The 17500-nt window shown below is 43.6% G+C and overlaps 1 protein-coding gene across 7 annotated transcripts in view; it reads right to left on the reverse strand.

The window, feature by feature from the left end:
- The window catches only part of ppip5k1a (diphosphoinositol pentakisphosphate kinase 1a), a 63393-nt gene that overhangs the window by 3471 nt on the left and 42422 nt on the right, over nt 1-17500 (reverse strand). For 2 of the 7 annotated variants that reach the window (XM_042062581.1, XM_042062582.1), the window contains exons 26-29: nt 16830-16923; nt 12166-12291; nt 7965-8027; nt 1980-2159 (exon numbers count right to left, since the gene is read on the reverse strand). In XM_042062581.1, the coding sequence (XP_041918515.1) occupies nt 1980-2159; nt 7965-8027; nt 12166-12291; nt 16830-16923 (463 nt within the window). Of the gene's footprint in view, nt 1-1979; nt 2160-4471; nt 4529-7964; nt 8028-12165; nt 12292-16829; nt 16924-17500 lie in introns of all 7 variants that reach the window. The other 5 variants (XM_042062583.1, XM_042062584.1, XM_042062585.1 and 2 more) reach the window with 5 other exon arrangements.

Raw genomic sequence — 17500 nt, forward strand, 5'->3', positions numbered from 1 at the left:
ACACACACACACACACACACACACACACACACACACACTCCAGTCAAACCATTAACAGGTCCACCAGGTGACTTTAACATACACAAACAGAGTGTTAAAGAGCTCAAACCACACACTTGTTAGAGCATCAACAGGTTACATGCCAAATCTTCTCTAGAATCTAGAACTCAAGAATCTAGAAAAGCTCCAGTGACCGGTGACAAAAGGATCAGCAAAAGCACCTGTGGTGCACCAGGGGGTCAGTCTAGCCGTCACTGTGCCTACAGACGCATGTTTGACCAGAGATCTTCCCACGGACTCAACCAAAAGGCAATGAGTTCAGGGGTTTCCATGTCAACCAGTCGCCAAGCAGCCGCCGACATCTGCCCTCATCTCCCACTCTCTGGCTGAAGAGGTGCAGCACGATGAGAATCCCCTGAGGTCATAACCCTGGTGGACACGATGAGAATCTCCTGAGGTCATAACCCTGATGGACACGATGAGAATCTCCTGAGGTCATAACCCTGATAGGCACCTGAGGTGACAACCCTGGTGGGCACCTGAGGTCATAACCCTGGTGGGCAACTGAGGTCATAACCCTGGTGGGCAACTGAGGTCATAACCCTGGTGGACAACTGAGGTCATAACCCTGGTGGACAACTGAGTGTGGAGTGGGCCACATTGTGGTGTCTGTGGTGCAAGGTCTGTCTGTCTCTCTTTATGGAGTTCTCATATGCTACTCCCAGTCTACACCTATAAATGTTTCCAGACACCAATCCAAGGACAGACTTAGTTGAGATTCTGGGGAGAGACATTTGAATCATTTTAACCACCCAATATCATCTATACAAGCAGCATTAACCACCCAATATCATCTATACAAGCAGCATTAATCATTTTAACCACCAAATATCCTCTATACAAGCAGCATTAATCACTGGCTGGCAGAAACGTTTCTTATATTTATCCTGAGTTTCTGTGTTGTCCGTCTGACAGCATCCGGACTCTCCTCTGGGATTTACTCCATATTTCATAACGGTCCCGAATAGCGCTGTTCGCTAGCGAGAGCCATTTTAATTAACCTCTGCGAGGTAATCTCTTATCTCAATCTCTTTATGGAACAGTAGCCTCGTCCGTCTCTTGTTATAGGAAGGGCTAGACGGGTAATTATACTGAGTTGGTCTGACTGACTCCAAATGGAGTTTGGTAGCATCATGTCACACAGAGGCATCACTGGGGCGCCTGGCACGTGTCTGTGTGTGTCTGTGTGCGTGTGCGCGTGCGTGTGTGTGTGTGTGTGTGTGTGTGTGTGCCCAGACCCCAAAAACCCTTCCATACTGTGCTGCAGATGTATCAATTTGTCTCCATGGCGATTATCACCTATCGCACCGCAGCTGCTGTCTTGGTCTGAAGCCTCCGCTGCGTCGCTATTCCATCACAGCTGTTCACATCCCGAGAAATCAGGACGCACTTGTCTGTCTGAGCTCAACCTCTCTTTTTTTTTCATTTCTGAAATCCCAAGACAAACATGCAAAGCTCTATCTCGTTCCTGTTTCAGGCAAAGCGCGAGCGCACATCTGTGTTTCTGAGCCAAAGATAGAATGTCAATGATACGCAGCTGCCATTTCACTGTTGTGCCGTCCCATATTGCCCTCTCAATGGGAGGGACATGAGCCACTGGAACACAACAGCCGCGGATGAGAGCCGACATCTCATCTGGATCATTCACAGAGCACTACGCCACTCAAAATGGGTTAGAGTGCAATAACTGCATATCACTGAAACACACACACAAACACACACAAACACACATACACATACGTACACACACCCACATGTTCAAGCGCACTTCGGGCGTTTCAACTTCCAGAGACACATGTAGCCTGAAGCGTGCATGCTTTGAGTGACAGCAGCAGAGGCAACCTCCACCAATGACGGCGGAGCTTTGAGGGGCAAATGGGAGGGGGGGGGAAGGGGGTCAAGGCTGGGGGTGGTCTGACCGTAGAGGTACTCTAGCGGGTGCTGGCCAGAGATGAGCCAGTTGCGGAAGAGGCGCAGGTGGTAGGAGCACTGTTGGAGGTGGTGGGCCAGCCCTGCGTCCAGGCACAGGGGGAGGCCCACACACGGCTCGGTGGAGAAACGCCGCAGCAGCTGGGCCACGTGGTGCTCCTCCAAAGGCTCTGGGAGACAAGAGAGGAGCAGGAGCAGGAGCAGCAGGAGCAGGAGGAGCAGGAGGAGGTGGAGCAGGAGGATAAGCGGGAGGACGGTAGAGGAGGATGTTGAGGTGGAGGAGAAGCAGGAGGAGGTGGAGGAGGTGGATAAGAAGCAGGAGGTGGGAGAGAAGGGGGAGGAGGTGGAGGAGAAGCAGGAGGAGGTGGAGGAGAAGCAGGAGGAGGTGGGCAAGAAGGAAGAGGTGGAGGAGGAGCAGGAGGGGGTGGAGGATGAGGAGGTGTAAAAGAGAGGGAGAACATGACAGGAGAAGAAGAGATAGGAGAGGAGAGAAAGAAGGGGGGCAAAAGAGAAGGCAGAAAAAAGGAGAGGAAGAGATGGAGAGGATAAAATGGGGATGAAAAATGAAGAACAAGAGGAAGAGAAGCAGAAAAGGGGGAAGGAAGAGTAAGGAGGAGTGAAGCGCCAAGAGCAGAGGAGGATAGAGGGATAGAGACAGAGGGCAGGAAAAGAAGGGAAAACAAGAAAAATATGGAAGAGAGAGGTGTGCAAGACCTTGACTACCTGAAGGTATCACCTGGGTGTCAATACTCAGTCAAAACCCACCCGTGATTACATCACCTCAAAGCCCACCCTAAGGCAGTGGTCCCCAAACTACGGCCCGCCACCTCATTTTGGGTGACCCCCCAAAACATGTCCGTGGTATATAGCAACCGGCCCGCATGGGAGTACAACATCGTCAAACTATAACCTCCGCAATTTCCCCCATTCATTCTCTATGGCGAGTCTTAACAGTACACATGTAATACTCTTTTTGTTTGGTGGTTGTTTTGGCGCTGTTTCGCGTTTGCCATCAAAAACGGAATGAAGTGTAGGCCTATCTGCAAACAATGTAAGAGGCCTATGCTGACTGCATCAGTGCTCAAAGTATTCTAAAAGTTTATCAATGAATTGTTAATAACTAACTAACTTATATTCAAGTCATTTTTCTGGGACTTTCTGGGATAATTATTTTTATTTGTTCAAATGTTCATACAATGTTCACAAGTTCAGGTGAGTGAAAGTTAGAATGGTGGTCATTTCAGACCACTTCAGCACTTCATAAAATTCTCATAGTTCACACATTTTTAATTAAATATACTTTTGGGACTACCTGCTAATACTTTTGGGAATGCAAAAGTCTTTTTATTAGTATTATTTAATTTGAGTTACATTTTACACTGATATGGCATGACGGCAATATAAACACAGCTAACAATGGTATTAAATTGCAATAGCCTATAGATTAAATGTAATGGAATATTCAACTAAGGTAGACTGCTGTTGTTCACAGCACTAAGCTATTTATGGTTACTGATATACTCCGAGTCTCTGGCCCTCTCTTACAGCCAGGCATAGTTAGCTGGCCCTCGGAAGAAAAAGTTTGGGGACCACTGCCCTAAGGCATTCTGTTTTATTCAAATGACTAGAGTACAAGAGGCATCCTCACACCCCAGAAGACCATGCTAATGCATTATACTAGCTCCCCTAAACGCACAAACGAGCACAATAATAACCAACCAACTTCCTCAATCTTACCATCAATCACCAACCACCCCTCCCCACCCAACAGAAAATACCCACTAAATAGCACTCCACTGCATTATCCAACACACCATCCAGTGAAGCACACACTCTTGCAAACTTGACAGCTGGCACGGAGCCTTAGCCAAACTGCTTTATCCAAAACCTACAAGCACTACAACCACACTAATAGCATGTGTTTATATGTGTGTGCTGTGTCCATAGGATTAAACCAGTCAGTTTAATGGCCTTTCTCTGGCGGAAATGACAACCTATGGAGGATATGTTATGCAAACACACACACATACACAAAATGCACTAGGCCTAAATACAACAAATCATATTTCACATAATTTTGTGTTTATTTAATTGCCTATTCATATGATTCTTTTCATATCATATGATTCTTATTATCATCTTACGCTAAAACTCACACTCTGAGTTGTGGTTCAGGCATGGCCGCCGTTGAACCAGCGTGTTAGTAGAGGCATGTCATTGAACGCATCCAAAGTCACAGCAGGGCCAGCATGCTGACTACTCAACGCGGTTTGGATTTCTTGTGCGCTTGCATTTTCCACACAAAGGAAAACAGCTCATTTTCTCCACACAGGAGAAAAAATAGCTGAACTGCAATGCAGCCCATGTGCCATGTGCAACAGATGCTATTCAATTATTATTATTATTATTTTTTTTTTTTTGCATAGTCGATATATCCGACAATCGACTCGGCTGGCAGACAAAGCTGCGGTTCGATCTTTACCTGAAGCCGACCACATCAGATTAGGCCTATCCGGGGTATAGGAGTCATCCTGTGTTCCTATATTGAAGACAACCTTTCAGCACACCTTAGTATTTCTTTCCAAAACAAAACAAAAAAGCCCTTGGGTGTAAGACAACAGCATGGCTATGTTTTTAAAACAATATAGTATGGTCCACCAAAAGCAATCGGCCCATCCACATCAGAGAAAGTTCTTTGGGTCACCAAGTCTCCAAAGTTTCCATATTCTCTGTTCCCTGTCTCTGCTAGAGCAGAGAGATACACAATGTTACTGTCCACAGACAGTGCGCTGTTCTCCAGGCTGTGCAGTGCATCAGATCTATAGAGGATAGAGCCATGTGGCCAAATGGAATCTGCGTTGCTACCCAAATAAAGGAGAATACAGCCATGATGAGATGAGACTCTTGACTGAGCGTAGAACAGAGCACGCTGTAGGAACAGGGCTGGTTCTCATCATATAGCCACTCTCATAACTGAAAGAGAATGGCGTGAATATATACTGATACGAAAAGAGAGCAGGGTTGTTGGGTTGTGTGTGTTTGGGTGAGTGAGTGTGTGTAGGAAAGAATCAATCATGAATGCAGCAGCACATGAGCTGAAAGGACACCAGAAACACTTTCCAAAGCTTCTCTCGATCACGTGTGTGTGTGTGTGTGTGTGTCAGTCAGTATGCCGCGTGGGATGCATTCTTAAGTGTGTGTGGGAGAGGAGAATAGTGCTGGTGCCATTTCTGTTTCCTCAGATACACGCACGCACACACACAGGCACAGACGCACGCATACACACACAGACACACACACACAGACACATACACACAAACACACACACACACACACACACACACACACACACACACACACACACACACACACACACACACACACACACACACACACACACTCCCTTAACTGTCAGTGTGATAAGTTACCAGATATTTCTATCAAAGACCGGTCAGTCCATGGTACTGCTGAAGTTTGAATGAGTGAAGCTAGTCTGGGCCTTCCCAAAGCTGACCTTCTGGCTCTAACAAAACTGAAGGGCTTTTATCTGGCAGCTGATTGGCAGAGTGAATACATTATTATAACTTCTCATTTGGAGTTTGTAGACATAGCCCCTTCAGATCTCATTATTATAACTTCTCATTTGGAGTTTTTAGACGTGGCCCCTTAAGATCTCAGATGGAACAATGACACTTCCCAAAACTGACAATTTATTCAGTTTATTTATTCAGTTTATGCATTCTTTCTTTTAAGTTCATTCATCCACACACTATACGGTGGGTGGCCTGTAGGAATATATCATGTCAGTATGCATACGGACATGCATATGCAGTGATGTAATTCTACAGGTTCATCTGCACACATGGAAATGAATGCAGGCTTCATCACACTGAATGGGAAAACTAAAGCACTCACAGATCAGGGACAAAACTACATTACCCACAATGCAACATATGGAAACCACAGTGACGATGTTCACATGCAGTAGTTAAATATATTATAATTGAGAAAGTATATTCTTCAGTTTTCAAATGCTTCAAATGCCCCATTTATCCCATATTGACTACCCAAATTGAGAATAATCCCATGACAGATGGTGGCTGTTGATGCATAGGAGTTTTCCATACCCATACAAACTGTGCCAGCAATAACTAAACTGTGGAGGGTCTAGGGCCAGCCAATTAGCTCTAGCAAAGTTTCAGCCACAAACACCAACAGAGTTACCCTCCTTGAGTCCACCTTGAGAGAGCCTGAAGCATCTGACCAGAAGATTTACAAGATCAAGAGGCATCTGAGACTACTGCAGTTACTGCAATTGCAGAATGAGTGACACACTAAGCATATATGGGTAACACTTTACTTGACAGTATCGACATAAGAGTGACATGACACTGTCATGAACATATAACACTGTCATGACACATGAACCCTAACCCTAACCCTAATCCTAACCTCTAACCCTAATCCTTACTCTAACCCTAACCTAACCTAAAACCTAAACCTAATTCTAACCCTAACTTGTTATGACAAAAACAGAATGTCACTTAATAGCAGAAGCGCTAACATTTATGACTTGTTTATGACACATTCATGACAGTGTCATCATGTCACTCTTATGTCCATACTGTCAAGTAAAGTGTAACCCAGATATGTTTGGGGTAAAAAGAGGATACATCTACCGGTACATAAACAAGAGCAACTCCAGGCCATGACAGAGGAGGGTGACTAGGGCCATCAGACAGAGAACTGGAGCATGATGGGTCAATCCTGGTCAACAGCACCACACTGCCCAAAACAAACCCAAACTCTCAGAGATCTCTGTTCTGACTTTACTGTGTTAAAAATCCTCTAATTGACTGCAGCCCCTGGCCTCCCTGATCTGATCTGGTTTGGTCTGGATAGGCAGCCTCTGTCACAGCTGTGGTTCGGGGACACAAAGCCTCGTGGATGTGTCAATGTGTAGCACTGTGCTAACCGCCGCTATTCCACTTCCCCCCGCTTATGGCTGACTGCTTCTGACAGACGCTCGTGGTCTAAGTGCCCTGCTCTTTGGTGTCCGGCCGCTTCAGCGGGTCATGGTCGACTTTTCCACACAGATGCTCCTCACTGGGCCACAAGAACCCAGGCCAAACAAACTCAGGGCTCCGAACAAACCCACAAGATGACCTCATTTAGTGCCAGCAAACACATGCAATCACACAACCCATCCATACAAACAAAATGCGCCTCACAAACGTTCAGTTCCCCATCAGAGCAAAACAAACACACAACATGACACAACAAACAAACAAATAGACAAATCACAATGAAGTGCTTTCCCTGTTGGCAGCGACTCAAGGTTGACTAGAGGGGGGGAAAAAACACTTGATCTGAATAGCGGAGAATCAAGTTGGGTGATTGCCTCTGCTGTCCTGGAACGCCGAGTTTTTCCTCTTCGAGTGAGACATTACAATTCAATACCAACAGGGAAAGGCTATTTTAACACAGTGAACACAAAATGTGCTATCTATGGGGTCAGCTCACGTCGGTGAAAGACAATGTCCATATCTGCATCACCATTCCCGCAGTCATACATAAACACTCCACACACACGCACACACAAACACACACAACACAAGTACACAGCCATCCACTAGTAACACATGATTTGACTGGGTGGAGAGTTGACATTGTGCACGTGGGTGGGTTATGAAGAAAAGATGGCAACAGTATTAGGCTGTAAGGAACCAGGCAGATGGGGCAAACCACAGACTGAGAAAAAAACTCAAGGAACTTGAGGTGGAGGGGGGGGTGGAGTGGGGGGAGACATGGCTGTGTACCATGTTAAAAACTGAATGAATAAAAATAAAACTTCCCCAAACCAAAAAATAAAATAAAATAAAATAAGAGAGTGAGAGACTTTGTTTTTCCACAGACATGCAAGACAGAAGGAAGTGGAAACGAAGTGGAAATATACTTGAAAGAAGCAGACGTACCATTAGTCGGATGCTTTGCAAACGACACAGAAAATCGCTTTACAGCCGGCATACACAACAATTCTGAAATAAAAAGAGGTCACTGGTGTTACCATCATGAGACAGGGGAGAGGAGGGGATGAACACACCTAGCTCTACCTCCATCTGTTCTGGGACTTCAGGCAGAGCTACGGCTATAGGTGAGAGACGTGGGGAAGGGGGACGCTGTTGGCTGACGGACCGGTCGTCCCCTTTAGCTGGACTTGAGCACAAGGGGGGATGGGACATGAGACTTCTGCAGGACAGAGTTGTCAAGGTTCGTCAGAGTGCAGTGTTTGTGGTTGCGGACTTGACTTGATTTAAAAGGGCATATCACAAACGCCCCCACACAATCTCTATCTGTGTTTCTCTCTCTCTCACACACGCGCGCACACACACACACACACACACACACACACACACACACACACACACACACACACACACACACACACACACACACACACACACACACACACACACACACACACACACACACACACACACACACACACACAGACAGACAGGCACAAACACACCAGCAAAGCAGCCATGGGCTTTGCTTTTGTCTGCCATATACTTTTATGAGGACAACGCAGACGAGCTGTCACCTGTGTCAGATCCCTCGCCCAACCCAAACAACTGGAAGAGTATTCAAGACCACAGCAAGGCCTCTGGTCCCGTCATTGCCTGGTGGATGGAGCCAGTGACAGAGGAACTCACCAGGGGAATACTATCACAAAATGGCCCCTGGTCTACAAGGGCCTCCAGAGGACGTCGGAGCAGTCTCAGACATTTTTTTTTTTATGCTTCTTTAAATTGCAGTTTGATAAGACAGTGTGTGCTTTTGACAGCACTGGGAAAACAAAAGTTGTGGGGATGATTATGCCAGGACTTCATAATCTTAAAGTAGTTTGTTTACTTTAACCCTTAGAACCCTAAGCTGTTTTTAGGGCATTTTCACTACCTTTATTCATAAGGATTTATTCTGGTCATTGTAAGAGCCACACACACATATTATATATTGTTTTTTTCAGCAGAGTCTAGGCTATCCAGATCATCTCATGTATTAGTACTAGCATTGATTTTATTTTGATTTTTAAAGAGTTAAAATATAAAAAGCATATTACAAAAATTCTTATATTTCGACATGTATCTCACCACAGCAAGCTCATAGCTCTACATGCATTTCATGTGTGTGTAGGGCAGACTGTCCTGAATCGGGCAATATAATTGCCATGTTGGAGGGATACTCTGGGGCTGAGCAATTTACAGAAATATGTGGTGTATGATTTACGGAAATAAATGCCATTTTTTATTTAGTGATGAAAAATGACCTTTCTGCACTCCATATCTGTGACACGAACTGATCTGACCTGACTTGACCCGAGGTTGCGTGTTAGCCTGCGTGCCTATGGTGTATGCACTCATAATGATTCTCAACTTTTTACTGCATTGCCATGAACAGTAAAGTAAAGTAAAGGCAAAAAAGGTGTTTCTTTGTTGAACAAATTGGGATGCAATGTGAGCCTTGAATTGGATGCCATGCAGGAATTTGCTAGGATCTCAAAACCGGATTATGAACATGCTGCCATAGAGAAACACGCAAAATTATAAACATGCTTTGCCACAAAAACAGACAAAAACGTGGGGTAAGTCCAGCTATATGAAGTTATTATTTTGCTGTCAATTCGTCTGTTTTTACAAGCCATAAGGATCGATATACATGGTACCAATGGATAGCCCTGTGTCTCCTCTTTCATCTGATATGCTTGCCATATCTATGCGATCACGGCTTCGCGAGTAATTGAAACGAGAGTAATGGGTGCGCAGGTGAATGTAGAGAAGTATAGACTGTAAACATGATGCAATTTGATTTAATGTCATGATTTTTTTTTTTAATTTTCATACTTGATCGTACAGACAAGTGTGTAGTCTCTTTGGAAAGCCCCGCTTCTGCTCTGTCATGCAATAAAGGTTTCATCTCGCTGCGATGAACAGATCCGGAGCAATGTAACAGAGAAGAAAGGGTGTGTTTTTTGACGCACTTTGCGTCAATCGGGTTCTAAGGGTTAAAGGCATGAGATGGAAGTTTTCATTGTCAAAAACAATGCTTTTGCTTAACCAAATGATATAAAATGAAAGTAAATAGTCATAAGTTACATTGTTCTTTTGTGTTTCATTTTAACTCTATGCTTTTTATGTCCTTCATTTAAGCTCTTAGTTTGAATTTCACAGTAATGAACAGTGTTTTGTCAGAAAAATTCTTCATATTGCTCCTTTAAATTGTAATATAGATTTTCCAGCATCAGGTATGGCATTAGCTTTCCACTGTGATAGGACAGTGATTATGTAACGAGAGATTGATCAAGCATTGATCAAGGGCTTTCAGTGCTGTTTGCACTTTAATGGTGTATGCCCTGCCCAATGTAAAAACAGTGAAAAACACAGACACCAACACAGGCGATGAAAAAGGGCTATGGATGACAAAACAAACAAGCAGACAGACAGAAAAGAAACCCTTCAGAATTGCCTCATAAAAACGTCAAGAGTCCTTAAATCTGAAGCCTCTAAGACCTTCCACGATCCCATCCTCATTTTCTCCTCGCCTGTCATCTCCCCACCCCTCCCGTACTGTCCAGGACATTTGTCCTGTTCTCTGTTTGTCTGGCTGGACTGTCAGTATTACGAGCTGTCACAGAGTACTGTACACTTGGCTACCTCCTGATATGTCTGCATTTCTCTATGTCTAAAACCAGGCCTTTTCATACTGGTACATCAAACAACACACACACTAACACAGACACACAGAAATGACACAAAACGGACATCATGGATGAGACTGCGTCAGAGTCTGCCGTCTGAGAGGAGAGAGAGTCTGCCGCGGGCAAGTCCGGCATGAACACACCACATGAGATGAACACAGGGTGGGCCAGAGACACTATGGCCGCCGTACAAAGGGCTCCTTATGGAAAGCCCCAGACACAACACAACACAACACACACTCACACACAGACAAACACACATACACACACACACACACATACTGTATACACACACACACACACACATACTGTATACACACACACACACACACACACACACACACACACACACACACAAACACACGAGAAAATGGCAGACACAGACATCGGTTGACACTCCACAACAACACAGTGACGCCCAGTGGACTGCATGGTTATTACAACAGGACTGAAAAATGGCGAAGAACATTCTCGAAGGAAAGAGATGGTGTCGTCGACTATGAGAGAAAGGCTGATGCACTGACTGTATATAAATGTAGACTTTAACTAAAACTACACATAAAACAGCAAATTCACTATGTGTCAACCTCTAAAATTCTTATATATATATATAAATTCCTCTCAAAAGAAGTAAAGTTTTTGCATCAGAGGTCTATAATGCTAAAGTACAACTATGCAGGAGGATGAAAGGATATCCATCCATATACCCATATATTTACTCTGGTCCCTGTGGTGTCGTGGTACACACTCTAACTTGAGCGTCATGATTTCTGTTCAACATACAAACATGAAGTGCCTGCCAGCCTGTATAGACAGAGGCAAGCTGATGTTATGTAGGACACACACACACACACAGAAAGAACACAACAACTCAAATTCACTGACTTATGACACACAGACACCCACACGAGATACACTAATACACACATTACCAACAAACAAATGCGCACTACAGGATGAAAACACAGAAGTGAATGAACCAGTGTTTGGCTGGATGTGCGGATCCACTGGCTCACAGTGGGGAATCTAGCTAGGGGGTCATCATGACTGCATTTGATATGAGCTTTATGGATACAGGATGCTAAACATCTCATCTCACATCCGTCCTCAAATTAATATAGGTCACTGGATTGAACCCTTTTATGTGCTGTTTATCTGGTAAGCGCTATAACTTAGCAGGGCTCTTTACAATGCTATCATACTGAGCTCCCATATGCATTAGCAGTTTCTTTTGTAGTACAGCCCATTTTCTAGAAAATGTAGAAAACTTTTGTCTTTTGTCTGTGGTGGCTACTGTTAACTACTGTAGTTATTTCAAAGTGGCAGTGCATTTTTGGAACATAAAGAAGAGAGAAAGAAAGACAGAGACAAAAGATTGCTGAAGAGAGAGAGAGAGGGAAAAAAAGAGGACGACATACCGTCTTTATATGACAAGCTTCCGGAGGAGAATTTTTTGCGGTGGGTGCGTGCGTAGTCCTGCAGGTTGGGGGCGCTAGAGGAGCCCCCCAGCACGGTGGTGCTGAACAGGCCTGCACACTGGGAGCCTGTGAGGGTGGGGGGAGGGGTTAGTGTCACACACACCACATGCAGTTATGCACACAATGCACCTCATCGGCTAAATTAACCTATCAACAGCAGCTATGACGGGCTAACAAAAGCTAACACCAGCTAACACCGGCTATGGCCAGCTAACAAGAGCTAGTGCTACTTGGCTGGTAGTAGGAAGCTAAGGGCCTTGGCACGAGTCAACACTCACACCAGTGTTGCAGGCCTCTGGGTCCTACGGTGTTGTACCTAACACTGGAGCCTGTGAGAGACACAACAGTGTCTCAGAGGAGAGGGCCACGTCTCATACAGATAGAATTCAGTACAGGAGATTGTGCAAGATCAGATTCAGGGCTAAGACAAGGACTTGGATCCATTTCAAATCATGACAGTAGAGCCACTGAGGGATGGCCCTCTACTAAACTAAGGATATAGAAACAGATTAACAGACTGAATAACCAATATGGTCAGTTGCAGATACACAGATATTAGTGAAGTCGTAAGCCAAATTTTTGACACTTGGGCATAGACCAATGTCTGTCTTACAATCCGTTTAAAAAAAGTTGGTGAAATGGATCGACGATATTCATTTATTAACTCACACTCTTCTTCTAAAATGTGAGCCTGTTTGCTAGACAGCATAACATCGCTTTCGAAAACTGGAACCAATGCACTGCTGTCTCCTGAAACACACTTCGAGTTGGACTAAATTAAAAAATGGCGCAAATAATGGTGAAGACTGCTGATGAATGGGAAAGTACCAAAAAAGCTTTATCATAAAGTGATTAAAATATTCAATTTTGTTTAATTCATAGGATTGATGATTTAAAGCTGTCAGTAGCTTTCTTACCTTTTCTTTTGAAGACATACTAACTATCAATACACTATAATTTAAATTAGGGCCCTACATGTCTCAAATATCAAAAGTTCTAACGTTCTAGCCTGGAATTACCCAATTTGTGATTTGCTCTGCAGGTCCGTCTGGCCAAGAGACCCTAAAACACGGGAGCGCCAATACAATCGAATCGCTAATCCGTCATGGACATGTATTTCTTAAGAATTGAGTAAACAACTGCATTTACAAGATTGTTATATTTCTGAAACGATTTGGCACCATAATGCACCAATTTAGGTCTAATTTCACTGCTAGTTTCGCCCCCGCTGGAAGTCGTAAGTCAATGAACCATTTCCAGACCCACTCTCAATTGAGAAGGTTCTGGTGTCAACGAGGCCACCAACTTCTAACTTGATGTTTAATATCTGCAAATGTGTGCAAGTCTTGAGGCAACTGAATTTTCAAAGATTTCAAAAAATATGTCTTTTTCACTCTTAATGTTCTTGTAGGCTGTGTGCCAACGTAGTGCCATTGTCATTACATGAAAAGTTATACTTAATTCTTCAGATTTTAAAGAAATTCAAATCAGGTTTATGATCAATTCACAGAGACTTTACCATCTTTACCATTATCTTCAGCGCTATCTGGGACCCAAACATCATCATACAATTGTATTGTTTGGAACGGTAGTATAAAAACTCCCTATGGTATCAAATGGAAAAATGAAGCTATTATATTTTTGCAAATATTAGCAAAGCCTTGCAAATTGGTGAATTGACAAAAATATGCACGTTTGTGAAAACAACTAAATGTCTATACCAAAGGTGTCTTAACCATTAAGGAAGATCCAAGGTCTAACAGGAGCCAAGGAGTAGGACCGGAGCACTCAATGCTTAACGTGTTAATATTTGTGCAAACTGACTAACGTTTCGACGCCCATGCGTCTTCTTCAGAGTCAAACAGTCAATGGCAATGATGTACAGTTTTTAAAGAGTCAGATTTACAAGGCATTGGTTACTGGCCTAGGTGGGTGTAGTACTGTACATCAATTAAGCAGTCCTGTGTAAGCACTCAGATGTAGACAGAAAAGGGAAAAAACAAACCACCAAAAGGAAACAAAAAAGAAAAATACATACACACACACACACACACACACACACACACACACACACAAACACACACACACACACACACACACACACACACATATATATATATATATATATATATATATGTATACATACATTCAACACCTTCAAAGAAGAAGTACATGTAAAAGTATAGAAAATAAATATACATACAGACTCAACATTTATACAGGTACCTCAAAGTGTGGATTATAAAAAACAAGAGAGGCCAAGTTCCTCATTAAGACCATTAGGTTCTACTGTGTTCAGAGTGAAAATCCAGAAAGCCTCTCTTTGTAGTAGGGACCTCACTATGTCCCCTCCTCGTTGGGAGGGTAGTATTTTCTCAATCCCCCAAAATGTAAGGGACGCATTGGAGCCATGATTCGTTTTCACATGATGTCTCGCAATAGCATAGTCCATATTCCGGTTACGAATGGCTGCTTTGTGTTCTGCAATGCGTAGTTTCAACATGTAAATCACATGGGTGGTGTTGCAATTAATAAATGAGTTGAAGTAATACGCGGCGGTTCGGCGGATATGTCTTTAAGAGCTGGATCGCTCTGCAAGACGTGCCAGTGTTTCTTAATGACATGCTCCACCAATATGCGAGAATTCTGTGGAGAAACAGAGTCTTTGCTTCGAGGCGCGTTTGGTTTTAACCAGGAGGTGTGCTCGTTGCGTCGATCTGGCTCGTACATAGGCTGTGGAGATGTCGCTTTCAGCATAGCCCCTGCTGCGAAAGCGCTCTGTCATTATTGCTGCCCCGCACTCAAACTCGGCATCACTGCTGCAATTCCTTCTGAGTCGTAAAAATTGGCCAATGGGAATATTTTTAATGAGTTGTTTGGGGTGATGGCTATCTGCTCTGAGGAGGGTATTTCTACTGAGGGGTTTGCGATAGATTGATGTTTCTAGACCTCTTTGGGAATTTTTATAGATGGTCAAGTCCAGGAAATTAACCTTATCTGTAGAGTGTTCCACTGTGAACCTTAAAAAGGGTGTCGTGGAGTTAACATAGGCCATGAATTGATCTAATTCCAGAGAAGTCCCCATCCAAATAAAGAATACATCGTCAATGTACCTCTTCCAAAGAGGGATTTTAGGGAGGAATAGGTTGTTCACAGGATTGTCAATGAACTTAGCTTCCCATAAACCCATTACTAGGCATGCGTACGACGGTGCGAAGCAACTACCCATACCCATACTGACCCCACGCTTCTGTAAGTAATAAGAGCACGCATATTGGAAATAATTCACTGTTAAAACAACTTCGGACAGTGTCAGTAAGAATTCATTGGGAGGAGCGGTGTCAGTGGCCCGTCTTGAAAAGAAGTGTAGTAGCGCCTCAGTCCCTGCTTCATTGTCTTGTCACCATTATTTTCACCTTTTTTGAAAATGATGCTCAGATATTCCTTTAAACTAAATGGTGATTAACTGGTAAGAGATCTTTGTTATGTTTCGGACAGAGCACAGTTTTTAGTATGATGTTATGCCACCATGTTTATTATACTTTTGAAATGCAGGCCTGTTTATGGTGTTAACTCAGGTTTAATAAAAAATACTAGCGGATAATATTTACACAGATGACATTAAGTCAAACGTCACTCCAAGTTGACATTTCACAGTTGTAGGGTCTGGGTTATTTGTAAAGTAGTTAAAGGAGGACTACATCATCTCAGAGAAAAGCCACCTGACTAGAGTAAGGAGCTCAGTGGGCATCAGCTGTATATGACACGATCAGATGCAACTACCAATATTACTAATACTGCTAATACTACTGCCCTTTAAATGCAACTACCAATATTACTAATACTGCTAATACTACTGCCCTTTAAATGCAACTACCAATATTACTAATACTGCTAATACTACTGCCCTTTAAATGCAACTACCAATATTACTAATACTGCTAATCCTACTGCCCTTTAAATGCAACTACCAATATTACTAATACTGCTAATCCTACTGCCCTTTAAATGCAACTACCAATATTACTAATACTGCTAATACTACTGCCCTTTAAATGCAACTACCAATACTGCTAATACTGCTGCCCTTTAAATGACAACTACCAATACTACTAATACTACTGCCCTTTAAACACAACTACCAATACTACTCTATACTACTGCCCTTTAAATGCAACTACCAATACTGCTAATACTACGGTCCTTTAAATTACATCTCTACTCACCCACTGGCTGTTGGATGTCATTGCTTGTGAATGACACATTTGGAAAGCTGTGTGTGTCTGTGTGTGTATGTGTGTGTATGTGTGTGTATGTGTGCGTGTGCGTGTGTAGTAGTATTTGATGACAGACCGTAACTGGTGGTCAGGAGAAAGACGATACCCATCTAATCCAATCTGTGTGTGTCCAGACAGAAGATGATACTGCACTAAGTGCCCATGTGTGTGTGTGTGTGTGTCTGTATGTGTGTGTGTGCACACTCCCAAATGTGCAAATACATTTGGCTGTGCGGGTGTGAGTGTGTGAGTCTTTGTGTGTGTGTGTGTGTGTGTGTGTGTGTGTGTGTGTGTGTGTGTGTGTGTGTGTGTGTGTGTGATACCCACCTAGGCCACTTTGTTTCATCTCAGGGGACTGGCGTGAGCAAGAGGAGAAGAGGCGGTAGCTTCCCCCTTTAGACGAGGACGTTTCAGACAGGACCTGCACAGGACATGGGACACACACACACACACACAAATTTACACATATACTGTAGATACAAAAAGCAGCTATATGACACGCTAAGTGACAAACATGCACAAGTAACATATCAGTAACATAACACACAGTAGGCATATTTCAATGGCCATTAGAATGTATACTGTAGGCTAAACACACACACACAGGCACACACACGCCTCACAGATATTGGAGTGTATACTGTAGGCTAAACACACACACACACACAGACACAGACACAGACACACGCCTCACAGATATTGGAGTGTATACTTTAGGCTAAACACACACACACACACACACGCCTCACAGATATTGTAACTGGGCAAAAAACATATGGACAGTCACAGAATGGTAGTCCAACAGATCAGAACACTAAAACCATCAGTGGAAATCCAGTCTAATGCTCACAGTGTCCATTTCAGATTAGCCCAACGCAATGATATGCCAATATGCCTTTACAGCACAAAAGCTCAGACGCAAATAGATGGGCATTTTCAAGCAGGCAGGGTCACATGGGCACACTGCAGACAGGTGGGATGGGCCCAGTAAGCTAGAT

This window comes from Alosa sapidissima, chromosome 14, assembly GCF_018492685.1.
Source record: "Alosa sapidissima isolate fAloSap1 chromosome 14, fAloSap1.pri, whole genome shotgun sequence".
Taxonomy (NCBI): Eukaryota; Metazoa; Chordata; class Actinopteri; order Clupeiformes; family Clupeidae; genus Alosa; species Alosa sapidissima.